The 14652-nt window shown below is 51.6% G+C and overlaps 1 protein-coding gene across 1 annotated transcript; it reads right to left on the minus strand.

Moving 5' to 3' along the window:
• Positions 1-1355: 1355 nt before the first annotated feature.
• On the minus strand, positions 1356-14295 carry EDEM1 (ER degradation enhancing alpha-mannosidase like protein 1). The gene is made up of 12 exons (XM_038149403.1): positions 13863-14295; positions 12918-12990; positions 11354-11457; positions 10405-10576; positions 9170-9353; positions 8502-8676; positions 7807-7927; positions 7260-7430; positions 6601-6674; positions 5788-5884; positions 4892-5074; positions 1356-4005 (listed from the first exon to the last, which is right to left on the minus strand). The coding sequence occupies exons 1-12, from the start codon at positions 14240-14242 to the stop codon at positions 3916-3918; spliced, it is 1824 nt and encodes a 607-aa protein (XP_038005331.1). The 5' UTR covers positions 14243-14295; the 3' UTR covers positions 1356-3915.
• Between the last annotated feature and the right edge of the window lie 357 nt (positions 14296-14652).

Genomic DNA, 14652 nt, shown 5'->3' on the forward strand with positions numbered 1-14652 from the left:
ACCACTCAAGAGGTGATCAGTGGCTCAAAATCCCTCCCAAGAAGCAGTTCCAAGCCCGGATAAAGGCGGCCATCTCTGGAATGGGAAGTGCCGTGTCGCTCTGCCTCTCGGAGATGCTGTCAGCTCCCCGGATCCCGCATTTTCCCAGCTGGAACGCTGCTTTTCCCAGCGCGGAGCCCTGGGGACAGCGGGGGTTCAGCGCTCAGCCAAAGGCTCGATCCGCGGCACAAGGGAGGGCTCTGCTGGAGGCAAGCCGGAGCTACAGCATCACACACCTCCGGCCTGCCCTAAAACCCAGTCAGTGCAGGCACTGCGCCCTAAAAAAGCGAGTTCTCAATCACATCTTTGGAGTTTGAATCTTGTATCACAAGCGGTCTTACTCCACTCCAGTCTCCCAGGAAAGCAACAATGGTAGAGGAGCTTTATTTTGAGATAATTTCTTAAATGTGGGCTGGAAAAGCTGCAGGCAAAGCACTCAGCCCCACCCAGAGCTGCTCAACCCTCTGGGGGCAGATGAGGCAGCAAGACAAGCTGAGGAATGACAGCAAACAGCAGCTCAGGGCAGAGACTCCACTGCTAAATGTGCAGCCACAGGGGAAAAACCATCAGAGCTGGGCTGCTTGCCCCAAAATCAGCATTTCAGCCCCTTTACACTCACTTTAGAATTTACTCTTGGAACCTGAATGCAGCAGAAGAAAGGCAAAGATCTCATTATCCAAAAACGCAGAGGAACTTCAAAACCACTGCAGTCCCCATCACTGATGTTCAACAGGCATTTCCCAGGAATGTGGAGTTTGATCCAGACACAGCAAAGGCCCTGCCAGCTCCAACAGCCCCTGCAGCAGGACTGCAGACCAGGAAACAGCACGAGAGAGAATGCCAGCCAGACACAAAACAAATCCGGGAGGGAAAAGCAGCCAAGGAGAGCCAATAAACCAAAGGGGTGGCCAGAGAGCTCATTTCCACGTTCCTGGTCTCAAACCCAGCAGGAGCTGTTTGCCAGGCTGCTTCTCCATGGGCTGGAGAGAGCCCAGCGAGGCTCTTGGTGCACAATTCCAGGTTTTCCATGGACTGATTGGACAAAGGATTGGGAATCCCAGCAGGGAGGTCAGGACCTGCTGGTGTGACCAGAACTGCCACACTCGATTACCCCACACCAATCCCTGCTCTCAGCTCCCCCGAAGCCTCATGGAGAGAAAGGGGAACAGGGGGAGAAGAAAGAGCCCTGCTGCTTTGGGGTGGGTTTGTTCTCCTGCAGGAAGGATGAATGGGATTGTCCCAGCTCTAACCAGATGAAATCCCAGTGTACAGAAGGTGCAGGGAGATCCCCCACAGGACAAACACACATCAAAGTATTCAAACACGCTATTTTTTAATGGAGATTTGCAAAAGGCAAGCCAAGTGTTGAAAATTCAGGACATTTCATGAAAGCACATTTGGTCCTCTTCCAAGTTTCCCGTCCTCGGTTAAATACTTTATGGATAAATAACAATGAAGCATACATGGCACTTTCAGTTCAGAAAACCTGATATTGCACATGATACCAAGAAATACAAGAGTCTATTTCAGCAAATGATTCCAGCACTGTTATCAGCTCCATTTTGATGCCATTGACTTGTACAAAAGCTCTCATTTTAGTGCACAACAGGAGCCCTGTCCTTAGAGTAAAAACGTATCCAAGCAGTTTTAGAACAAAGAGGAAGAAAAGTTGGCTCCTGAAGGAGCACAGAGTCTTTTACCAGCAGCTTCTGTGAGGATAAAAGCACTGCTATGGAAAGATGAGTGTCACATCACCTGGCAGCAGAGATCCCACAGCAATTCCCAAGGGAAGCCGACCATGTTTGGCTGGAAGGCTGCAGTTCCTGTCTGGGCTGCTCTCATTCCCAGCCACCTTTCACTATTCCTGGCAATCACAAGGAAAACACAATGGCAAAACAGTTGTGCAACTTCCTCTCGGTCCTGGAATTGTCTCTGGAAAGCTCTGGAATGGATCCTGTGCCCAGTCCCGGGCTGGGTCCCTCCCCTGGGTTCAGGAGTTCACAAGGCACAATCACAGGAAGAGCGGCCAGAGTCACGTTCAGGGAGCTCAACTGGGAGCCAGGGCCAAAGAGGCCAGCACCAGGAGAGGTCCTGTCCTTCCTGGTGTCCTGGCCGTGCCCACGTGCTGCCCACGCTGGCACTGCCAGCCTGTGAGCTCACCGGGCAGGGTGGGCTGCTGTGCCAGGCTGCCAGCCCCCTCCTCACTCTGGATGAGCCCAGCTGGCCCAGGAGCAGCCTCTGAGAGCCCAGAGCTGTGTGCCCCTGGCCCTGCTCCTGCCCCTCTCACCCTGCACCTCTGCCAAGCCCTCTCTGCATCACAGCACCCTCAGTTCCTGTCTTCCCTTGAAACAGACAACGCAGATGCTGCAGAAACACCTTTGGCAAGGCCAGTGCTACAGGAGCTGCCTCAACCACCAAGGCAACCTGTTCCATTGCAGTATTTTGGGAAATTTTAACCTATTTCCCTCTCCCCCCTCCAACCCTTCACCCCCGCAAACACACAGAATAAGACTAAGAAGACTTGATGATTTTTCTTTTTGCCTGAATACAAGATTCAACTATCATGGAACAGAAGATTCTACAACAAAGTCCCTGAGATGCATCTGTACATTAAAGGATTCCAACAATAACCTCTCCAGCACAAACTTCATATTTATTAGAAATGTTTTGAGTTGCAACACGTGGTTTATGAAAACCAATGTTGTTGTAAGAAGGTACAGCAGATCAAGTTGCCCTCGCATTTATGCCTCAATTTAAAAGTCATTAACCCAAAAATAACATTCTACTACTTCAACTGTAGTCAGAAGTATATAAGCAACCACTGGAAAAAGAAACCCAACTTGGTATATTTAAAATAGTTGATTTGGCCTAAGTTTGTTGTCCTCCCTCTAGCCCTTAACTGCCTTCTTCCTGAAAGTTCACAGATATTTTTCCAGTATCTTCAAAAAAACTCCAACCATCTCCTTTTAAGTGACTTTGGGTTCCACTGTATTTTGCAACCAGCTCATCAGAAACACTTTTCCATCTTCCCAAGGAAGCTCAGTTCTCCCTGCTAGTGAAGAGAACTTAAGGCACTAACACACGAATCCTGTCAGGAATGTGAAATAGTTTGTTCTTCCTGTACTGTGACACCAGTTCTTAGCAGCATCTCTCCTGAAAAGGCACTAAAACTTGGCAAACAAGGAAACTTTGGGAACTTCTGCCTGAGTGGCTCTGCAATTCCCCCTTCCCTCCCCCCTTCCCTTCCAAAAAGGCACCTGGATTGGTTTGATCACTGCTTTCTGCAGCTACAGGCTCCCACAGCCCTGCAGCTCCCATCAGCTGTGGCTCTGAGGGATGGCACACTCTACCAGCAGCTCTTACACCACCAGCAGTGATCTTTCCAAGAGCACACAGAGCAGTTTTGTTTCAGCAAACCCAGTGAGTTCCTACCTGAGTAGACCTTTAGGTTGTGTATTGCTAGTCAGAAAAACTCAACAATTCAACTTGGTGTAAAAAATTGCACTTCCCCACTCCTTCCCCAAGCCCCGAGATCATTTCAAATTAAATAGCAGACCCTGCTCTAGAGGGACATTTGTAAGACAGCTACAAGGAGGTAGCTAAGTGGCACAGGCCAATTTGCCTTCTTTTTCTTTTGAAATATATTCAGCCTTCATTTGCAACAACATTTCTCATAGGAAGCCTTGAAACAAGAGCTGTTTGTTCAGGTGGCACGGGAGGTTACCCCAGCTCAGAGGACTGAGCTCATCTCCTTGCTGTCCAGGGCTGGCACAGGCCCAGGGACGCCTGGGGGAGCCAGCCTGTGCAGGGAGCAGCTGGAGGGGAGCAATGTCTGCAGAGGATGCCAGGCTCCTCCCAAGTGCCCTGCAGGGTCCCTCAGATCAGTCCCACCATTCTGTCGATCTGTCTCATGTAGTTGCTCTTCAGGGGCAGCAGGTACCTCCTCTCATCAGGGACTCTGTTACACTGTTGAGAAAATTCACATCCTCTTAAAAACTCACATCCAAAGCCAGGCAAGCCATGCCCTCTGCAATCCTCTCACATCCTCCCAGTACAGAAAACCGTACCCAGTAACGCTTTTCCCTCCAACTTCCCCTCGTTCTTTGCAGACTTGCAGCCCAAATCCCATAAATGAGCAGCAAGTGTTTCCTCAGTGCAGGCTGCAGCTTCCACACACACAGCACAGCTTGTTGTGCAACTGAGATTTCCTTCACTATGACAACTGTGAACGCTCCAAATAATGCTCTTTTCCTGGAGCTCTGTGGGGAGGAGGGAAGAAACCACACCAGAACCTACCAGGAGATATTTTAAAAATTGTCCTTAACTGCTCTAGTGGCAGGTGTCCCTGCCCATGGGGGTGGAATGAGGTGATCTTTAAGGTCCTTTCAGCTCAAACATTCTGTGATTAAAACAGATCTGTTTTGGTTGGTGATGGCACTGGAGCCACAGCTCTGGGGTCAGTTGAGGCCTTGCTGAGAAAGGTTCCCTTTCCATCCCCCAAAAGCACACTGAGTTAGAAAAGCTTGGTTTAGATAACCATCTGCTTCTCCCTCTGCCCCGACAGCAACACTGCAGAGTTTTAAGGGCAAAGAGAAGGGGAAGGGAAAAATAATCGGAAGTAAATTAACAAAGAACAAAACAATTGCTGCAAAATACCTCAAAGGGAACAGGTTTCACCTTCACCAGCATCCTACTCATGATCCTATTTATGCTGCTGCAAAAGTGCTTTTCAGGGAGCTCCTCGGGTGTTTGACATTTCTAAAGGGAGCTCTGTGCAGCAGCCCTTCCCGAGGCTCTGTGTGTCCCGCCTGCCCCGTCCCCAAGCAGCAGGAGCAGCCTGCGTGGTGCTTACGTTGGAGCTGAAGTTGGCTGCCTTGAGCTCGGAGGCTCTGGCTTTGGGGCTGTCCTCCCCCGCAGGCAGGATGTCCTCCCACAGCGAGCTCCGGAACCGCTCGTCCACAGACACCACGTGGCCCTCAGTAGTGAACATGAACTTGTTCCCAGACCTGTGCACCGGGTTCTCTTCATCGAACAGCTGAAGGAGAGATGGGAGACACAGGCATGGTGGGTGTGCCCCATCCCTCACCTCCCAATAACAAGCAGATGGGAACAGGTACTCACGCTTTGAAGGATCACACAAAAATACCTTTTAGTGCTAAATAATGCTGGAGCAAATGGAAATAAATGGTCTTAATGCAAGGGATTGATCTGAGCACTTAGGAGAGCAGAAGAAAAACTTCTCACACAACTTAAAGTGCCCTTATTTTTCTAAGCTGCTCTGTGAGGCATTTCTAGGCTGGCATCCACTCAAGTCACAGATTTATTTGGTTTTCTGCACTAAAGGAGATTGAGAAAGGGGCTTAGGCAATGTCAGCCCAAATGCTTTCTCCTGTGAGTGCCAAAGCCAGCGGGGAGAAAGCAGCGGCTGCCCCAGGCAGGAGGGCTGCAAGCAGCACTTAGAGCTGAGCAGCAGCTCCCTCCAGTCCTGCTCCCTCTCCTTTCCAGCCTCTTCCCAAAGATCTGCAGCTCTCCAGGTTCAGGAACCACGCCTGGGCAGCTGCCCCAGCTCAGAGAGTGGGGTGAGGTCAAAGCAGAGGAGCTCAGCCTCAATCACCCCCATACACAAACCCCAGAAGCCCAGCAGGTTGTCATTAATGATGCCCCCGACCCAACCCAGTTTCTAATTAATAATTAATAACCTCCTGCCCCCTCCTGTGCAGTGCCTTGGCAATGAGACCATACACGTACCAGGTACAAATATTTACAGGTTTCACTGAGAAAAAAGCTCTCCATTCGATCCTCCTTGGTCTTCTCCACCACGTGGTGCAACGTGGCATAGCCACACCTGCAACATTGGACATGGGTTTGCCTTCAGTTCCAGCTGTCCTGCTCTCCAAGTGCTGCCCAGACACCCCCTCACTTCAGAGCATTCCAGCTGCCAGGGGGAGTTCAGTGGAACAAGTGTGCTGTGCAAGCACTCGGTGGTTACTGCTGCTGAGGGGTCTGTGATCACCTGAACCCCACTGGCCAGCGATGCCTGAGCTGGCCAGACATCACACATTTGTCTAGAAAATGAGTCCATTCATAACAAGGAATAAAAATTCACTGTCTTCCCCCTGAGCCCTGCAAGAAGTTCAGCTACTCAGTATTAAAGTCAGGATTCACTGCTGCTGTCCTGAACTGGAAGCTGATACCCAACAGCAGCTGCCTTAGGGGCCATCCCCCAGTTCAGCTGAACACCATGAGGTGAGAAATAATCTTGCAGGATCCCTAGGCAAAATCCCAACGACTGTTTTCAGCAGTTTTTAGCAGCTGATCATCAACAATGCACTTTGAAAGGCAGTGATCAAATTCCAAAGGTATAAAGTTGCCACTGGACTGTAATTTCATTTTCAGATGGGAAAGAAAGAAGTGCTCAGTAAATAAATCATCACTTGTGGCTTTCAGGGAGGACAGGGTTTTCTGGTTTACCTACATGTGGCAGACTGGATTCTATACAATATTGTATAATAAAATGTAGATATATAGCACTGAGAGAAGAAAAGAACATTGAAGACTGACTTTGCTTTTGTATATTTTTCCAAACTCTGCAGAATATCCATTCCCACATGAAGGTAAAACGGGTTCTTTGTGGCCTAAATAAGGAAGACAGACAAGAGTTAGAGTCAGCAATTTTGAAATCCTGTAAAAATAACACAACAAAGGCCTATTGGTACCAGAGTCTTGTGTATCACAGCAAACTTATCTTTATAGGAGCATGACTTGGATTAGCCAGTGCAAGCTTCTCACATTTGCTTTAGTGCAAATCCTAGAAAACCTGCAGTAAATCCAAACTCTCTGATCCCTTCCTCGTAGGCAGACAGTAATTTTAGTTTATGTATCTGTGCCTGGGCAGTATTGCAAGGAAAGCTCTTGCATTTACTTCAACAATTTTGGTTGAGCAGTCACAGGTCTCTGCCTTGTAAAAATCTGCCAGCAGTTTTTAGAAAAGGTTTTTTAGTGTTGTTTTTGCCTGCCTTATAAAAAAGGCTGTTTTTGAAGCAAACAGCAGAGCAACAACATTGCACAACACTGCAGCGCCTGCCCAGAGATTCCACAGGACAAGAGGCAGCTCCAGGGCTGCCAAAATTCAGCTGGCCAGAGGTCGGGGGGATAAAGTGACTTTCTGAACAAAAGCATTTTGGCCCAGCCATGGTGTGCAGCTCAGAGAAGTCAAATACCTGGTACAGAAGATATGTGGACTCCACCAGCTCCGGCCTCAGGGGGTAGAAGGGAACATCTGGGGCCTGCAGCTGCCAGTTGTACCTCTCTGGGAGAGCCCCGTAGCGTTTCCATATGGCATAATAGAAGGCATGGAGGCAAATGGCATCTTCCACATCTCCTATCAACACCTGGGCACGAGAGCAGCCAGACATGCACACACTTAGTGCTGCAGGCCAGCAAAGATGAGAACGTGGCACCTAAAACAACTCTTCTCCCATAAAACACACAGAAAATAACCCCCAAAAGCACCAATGTATTCATTCTTTGCAGTAAAAGCTTTAGCAGAGCCTCACAGCACAGAATGCTGAGGCTGAAAGAGGGAAGTTGAAAGTCTCAGATCTAGCAGAGAGCAGGCCAGGCCTCCCCACATTGTTGTGTGAACGCAGAGCTGAACTGAACTCTTGCAAAGCCACAGGTGGGAGCTCAGCTCAGAACTCAGACTCACTCCCAGCCCAGGATTAGGATGGGCCTTTCCACGTGGCCTTTCCCAGAAGGAAAGCTCACCTGCAGTCCAGGGAAGAAGGCCTGCAGAGAGTCGATCCAGGTGTTCATCAGCTGGCCCGTGTACATGTTGACGTTGACATAGAGAGGAGGGTCCCCTTCTCCTTCATTGCAGGCCTCCCGACTGCAGGGAGCAATGCAGGCAACAATGCAGCAACAATGCAGGGCAGTGCCTCTGCCTGGGCAGGACACAGCACACTGCCACCAGCTCAGGCAAGCAGCACTGCTCTGCTGGGCTGGGCTCTTTGTGAAAGGAACCCAAACATGGTCATGCTCTCAGAGAAGTTAATTCAGAGAGGGATGTTAATTCATAGAGGGATGTTAATTCAGAGAGGGATGTTAATTCATGGAGGGATCCTATCTTAGAGCTCTGCCAGCAGAATTCCTACCAAAAAGTCATGCTAGGCCAGATGAGGCTTACAGAAGAACAAAGCAGCCAATTGAATATGTTTCTTTTGCAGTGCCAGACTTTTCTCAGCCTTAACATTTATAAATGGGACAGGAAGCAGTTTGGCTCCCCTGCACCCCATCAGTTGCGAGGAATGAGGAGACTACCATGGAAAGGAGATTTTGCTTCTTACAGGAAAAAGGAGAACAGATTTTCTAGAGCACGACACAAAGCACTATAAAGAGGTATGTTTCAGATCCTGCTGGAGGATTCACTGCTAGAGGAATTGATGCTGCCATGAGTCACATACCCTCTCCTCAAGTGGTTCTGAATGTTCTGATAAGCAGCGTTGAACATCTCCAGGTCTTCCTTTTCCCCAAAGAGGATGTAGGACTTCAGCAGGTACTCATAGAACGAATCTGACCCTGCTCCCAGTCCACTCTGCTTTCCAACCCAGTGACCAGTCTGGATATTCACAACATTTCCTTTCAGAACAAATAAAAAGTTTAGTCTGAGGTTGCTGAGTATATCAGAGAGAAACAATCCAGTCAAGACTTGGGAATATTACACATTCAGAAATTCCCAAGGAGGAAGGATCAAAGACTAACATCAGATGAAGTGTCACAGGGGTGCATTCATCTGAGGAACACCCACACACACGCAGTTATTTTAAGTACTTTTAGTCATCTGCCAATCTGAATTATATTAATGGGGACACAAATCAGGGCATTCAGTTCCATTCCCCAGTTTTGTGACAACTTTGAGTTGAAAACCAGTGCCCTAAGGAGTCGTTCAGTGACTCCATTTTTCTTGGAAAACCCCGAAGTGCCATTAGTTCAACACAAGCCCTGGGTACACAAGGAGAACGTGACTGATCAGCTACAGAGGGAGCAGAAGGACAAAGGTGAGGGCACTGAAGGAGCTGTGGCCTGATGGCACAGCCTGAGACAGGCTGACACAGCAGCACCCAGACATTACCCAGCAGTCCAGTGTTATTGCTCCTGAGGCTCCACAGGGCCTTCACAGCTCTCCTGGCCACCCACTCGAACGTGGAATCACCGAGCAGCCTGCTGAGGATCCCAAACTCCACCAGCAAGGATCCAGCTCCTGCTGTGCAGGTCTCGTTGTGGCTGTCTGGAGGAACCCCCTTCTTCAGGTTCACCTGTGAACAGGGACAGGCAGGCTGCACTCAGCCAGCTGTGCTCACAGCTGCACCCTCACCTTTAGGAACAAGCCTCGCTGGTAGTTTGTGCACAGAGACACAAATCCAGCACGCTGCTGCTGGGAAAACTTTCCTGCAGAATTCCTGACATCCTTCTTCCAGCTTTACAACATCAAGCCTTAAGTGGGCAAGCCTCATTTTCTCTTGTACTTGCTAGCCCTTGCAAACATCACTTTTTCATGCTTTCCACCAAACATTCAGGCTTTTCCTTCTTTGCTGCCCCTCAGTTTGTGCTGGTGAAACCAAGAGCTTCCTCAGTGGATGCTCCTCCTCTTCCCCATGGAACAGGGGGCTGAAGGGAAGTTACAGCACCCTCAGCTGCTGAACAGAAGTGAAAATCCCCATTTCTAGAGCCTGGAGGAAAAGCAGTGCTGCCGTCTCCAGAAATTAAGAGCAGCCAGGCAAGTGCCAATTATAGTTTTGCAGTTTAGGATTGTTCCAGTAGTAGTGACATCCTCCTCCTTGCCAACTGCATCTGCTTAAAACAAGAGACTGCAGCATCCAAGAATCCCAGAGTACTGAGAACCCACTGAGCAGTCTTCAGGAAAATTACAAATTCCAAGCCCAGTATGATAAGTATTTCAGAGGAGTTTTATTCTAATAGAATTGTTTTAGTGGCAAGTCACCATTAGAGTCACTTTCTCAGCTCTTTGCCTTTACAGCACTCCTTGGTAATGGCAGTATTGTTTGCTGCTGTGTGCCACAGGGCAGGGAATGCTCCAGCCAACCAGCACAGGAACAAATGGCTCCTGACCCACAGGGAACAATAAACACAGTGAAAATCAGCCCAGGGAAAACATTTACTAGGCAGAAGGAGCAACTTGTATCATCCACGTCACCAAAACTCAGGGCAGTTTCCCCTGTGTCACTCCAGAATAACTTAGGGTAGGCTCAATGCCCCAAGTGCACATAAAAGGGGACAAAATTGAAGTTGCAGGACAGGTGAAACACTGCTTTGGGCCTGTTTCCCCCAGGGCTGCTTGCCACTCACCCGAGGATAGGGAATGCCAGTCTTGGTGTTCTCAAAGGCTGGGAGCAGCCTCACTGCCAGGTCATGAGCCAAGTGCAGCAGCTCATTGTCATAATCCTTGATGGTCATGTCACCAAAGGGCTGCTTGGTGTCTGTAATTATGATGTGGGCAGACAGCAGGCTTCCCAAAACCCTGTGGGAAGAGGGAAATTCAGGTTTTCAGTCTGTTCTGAAGCTCACTCTTCACCTAAACACCTTACTGTTGTCATGTGTGACAGAATTATTACTTTGTGCTCCTTACAGGCACTACACTAAATGACCTGGTTTTCCCCCAGCAGTAGAGAACACATGCAGAAGTCATGGTGCTGTCAGCCACAGTTCCAAAACCTGGCTCTGCAAAATTTACCTAATCCAGGAGTTCTTGTAACAAGTCTGTTTAGGAGTGAAGACCTCCTAGTCCCTGCAAATGGCAGGAAGGGTGTTACATAAACTTGGTACTCAGAAAAAAGAAAGCCTAGCCAAGTGAAGCAGGAATAAGCACTGCTTGAGACACTCAGAAAATGGAACCCTTTAAAACTCAGACAGTATCTAAACCCATTTCCAACACAGAAGAGTCTTCTTCATCTAAAATGAAAGTGAAAGTGAGCAGAAGTCCATGAAACAAAAACAGAGCAGGGAAAGCTGTCCCAGGGTTGTTTGCTGGTCAGGGCACAGATGGGAGTCTCTGCTGCAAGCAGAGTCTGCAAGCACTGAGCCCACCACTGTCTCGCTGCTCTGGGTCACACAGGACTGATTAAAATTGTTTCCTATATAAAGGGATGGAATATTTTCATAGAAGATTAAGTAACAGCCTACTTGAGGAACCATTTAGGGAATAAAGCCTGCCAAAGACCTCCTAATCAATGATTTCACTTTGAATTACACACACCAAGTCTTTAACCTTTAAAGACAGAAACTCAGCACCACATACCTGATTGTTGCCTCAAAAACTTGGACCGTCGAGTCTTTGTCAAATGAAACTGTGTCAATCACCAACTTCACTGCCTTCTGGAATTCTGAGGAGTTTCCCATTACCTTTTACAGAAAAACAAAGCCAGTTTGTACAATTGCTGCTTCAGAAGAGGGCTGGGGAACAGCATGGCAAGTTCCCATCTTAGCCCAGCAGTCAGATTGAGCACACTGAGCATTCAAACTGCCTGAGCTATCAGTTCAAGAGCTAAGTTCAGCTTAAAACATAACACAACTTGCAGAACAATGAAGTTTGACTGAATGTTTATTTGACCAAAGGCCAGTCCAACCTTTCAGGCTCCTGACCCAGCACTGCACATCCAGGAGCTCCCTTGTGCCTGCCTCCCACAGGTCCAGCCTAGGAAGTGATTTCCACTGCATCCAGAGGCAGATGTAAGCTCGGCCTGAGCTTCGGGGAGCAGGAATGTGGAAGGAAAACACAGGTTCCTGCTTGCCTGAGCTCATGAAAAGGCCGGGACATATCTAAACTTTTAACCAAAGCACCAGGTGCCAGCTATGCCCATTACCCACACCCAGGGGGGAAGCATCAGTGTTTGGTCTGAGCAACGAGAAGCAGCAGGCTTGCCCCATGCAGCAGCTCCTGAAGCACAGGAGATTTAGCAACCAGAACCTTTACATTTAAGAAAAGAAGTTAAGCACTGCCCCGCTGGTGACGGAGGACAGGAAGGCACTGTTAGCAGCCGTGTAGCACAGATACAAAACTTCTCTCAGTAAAACCCAACATTTCCCCCACTTCTGCTTCCAGTTCTGCTCAGAGCTGCCCTGCTCAAGCAGCTGCTCACCACTGCTGCAGCCCAGGGTAGAACGGGAAGGGTTTTCTACCCCCAAGAGCCAGAGGAGATACGCATCCCCGTGGCTCCAGCACATCAGTGAGCCCTGGCACTCCAGAAGGCACAAAACCTGCCCTGGCTGCACAGATGAGAACAGTGAAACCTGCTGGGGTCTCTGAAAATGCTCTTCCTCAGACCCCACACCCTGGCACTAACACAGAGATGAGCTGCTCCTCTGGTTATATTCCAGTTGTATCAGAAATGCAGGTGGGAAGCAGCTTTACAGGCTTCCCCCTCCTTCCTTTCACCACTCCACACAGATCCGTGTGTCAGTCAGGCCCTCTCTGCCAAGTGAAACAACCAGGGCTCTTCCAGCCGCTGCACACAACGAACCCTCCCCTGATGGACCTCTCAGCAACTCACAGCAGCTCCAGCTCAAACCCACCCACCCTGGCATATCCCAAAGAGATCTCATCTGAACCCTGGGGCTCCAGAATTTCCTCTGTCTCTTCTGGAAATCTCTGCTGACATCTCCAACTACTCTCACTCTGTTACCCCACGTGACACAGCTGGTTTATGATCCAGCTGTTAGCTCGTGATCCAGCTGTTAGCTCGTGATCCAGCTGTTTGCACCACCTGGGCAAGCCTCGGGGAGCTCCCCCAGCCAGGGCAGTCCCAGGGTGGCCAGGGCAGTCCCTGGGTGGCCAGGGCAGTGTCCCCACGCCAAGGACTCACCGCCAGCGTGTCCAGTGCGTCGATCAGCGTCAGAGAGTAGTTCCCCAGCACATCGTTGATGTTCAGGTTGGAGCTGGAAGAGCAGAATCACAGAATTGCTAAGGTTGGAAGAGACCTGTGCAGATCATCCAGTCCAACCTCCTGTGCAGGCAGGGTCACCTGGAGCAGGTGACACAGGAACTATCCAGGTAGGTTTGGAATGTCTCCAAAGGGGAGGCTCCATGACTCTTTGGGCAGCTGTTCCACAGCTCTGCCCCACTATGGAAAGAAGTTCATTCCAGTACCTGAAGGGAGACTACAAGAAATACGGAGAGGGACTAGAGTGACAGGACAAGAGAAAATGGCTTCCAGCTTAAGGGGAATAGGTTTATACCGGATATTAACAGGAAATTGTTCCTGGCAGGGTGGGCAGGCCTGGGCCTGGCACAGGTGCCCAGAGCAGCTGGGCTGCCCCTGGATGCCTGGCAGTGTCCAGGGCTAGGTCAGACAGGGCTTGGAGCAGCCTGGGACAGTGGAAGGTGTCAGTGGAAGGTGTCCCTGCCACGGCAGGGTGCCACTGGATGGGCTTTAGGGTCCCTTCCCACCCAAACCATTCCACAATTCATACAGAGCTGAAACTTGCTGTATTTCAGCTTATGGCCATTACCAACTGCTGGGCAGCACCGGGAGGAGCCTGGGCCCAGCCTGACCCCCAGGGAGGCGCACACGGAGCGATGCCAGCCCCGCGCCGTGCCCATCCCGTCCCCTCAGCAGCCATTCCCCACGGGTCCCCTCAGCAGCCATTCCCCACGGGTCCCCTCAGCAGCCATTCCCCACCGGTCCCTCAGCAGCCATTCCCCACCGGTCCCTCAGCAGCCATTCCCACCCCGGTCCCCTCAGCAGCCATTCCCCACGGGTCCCTCAGCAGCCGTTTTCCCCCGGGCCCCGCTCCCCGGCCGCACTCACGGGTCGCGGCGGTCGGGCCCGCGGCCGCGGCAGTGCAGCGGGTCGAGCTCGTCGCGGGGGAAGGCGTGCTCCATGTAGCTGTCGTAGCCGAACACGAACATGCCCCGGGCCGCGTCCCGCAGCCGCGCCCGCAGCTGCGGCGGGAAGGCGCCGCTGTAGCGCCGCTCGTACTCATCGCCGCCCGCCGCCGCGCCCCACAGCCGGGCCCCGCGGCCCGCAGCGCCCGCGGGCGGGCCGGGCAGCGCGGGCGGCCGCGGGCCGGGGCAGGGAAGGTGCGGGTGCAGGCAGAGCCCGCGGGCCAGCGCGGGCAGCAGAGCCAGCAGCGCCTGCAGCCCGAGGCGCAGCAGCAGCAGCCCCAGCACCACCGACCGCCATCGCATGGCCGCCCGCGCATAGCGCAGCGGCGCCGCCCGCGCCGCGCCGCGGCCCCTTTAAGAGCGGAAGGGAAACAAGGGTTGGGAGAGGCGCAAGGCCCGCCCGCTCTGCGCTGCTATTGGTGGAGCCGGCGAGGAGGCGGGAGAGGCCTCGGACCGTTGGACGCGCGGTGCGTCACTCAAAGGCGCCGCCCGGCGGCGTTAAAGGGGCGGGGCGGCGCGGGGCTGTCGTGGCACGGCTCGCGGCCTCCCCGCACAGGCCCGGGGCGCGGGCCCTGCCCCGGCACCGGCCCTGCCCCGCGGCCACTGCCCCGCGGCCACTGCCCTGTCCCGGCACCGGCCCTGCCCCGGCACCGGCCCTGCCCTGGCACCGGCCCTGCCCCGGCACCGGCCCTGCCCCGCGGCCGCTGCCCCGC

This window comes from Motacilla alba, chromosome 12 (assembly GCF_015832195.1).
Source record: "Motacilla alba alba isolate MOTALB_02 chromosome 12, Motacilla_alba_V1.0_pri, whole genome shotgun sequence".
Taxonomy (NCBI): Eukaryota; Metazoa; Chordata; class Aves; order Passeriformes; family Motacillidae; genus Motacilla; species Motacilla alba.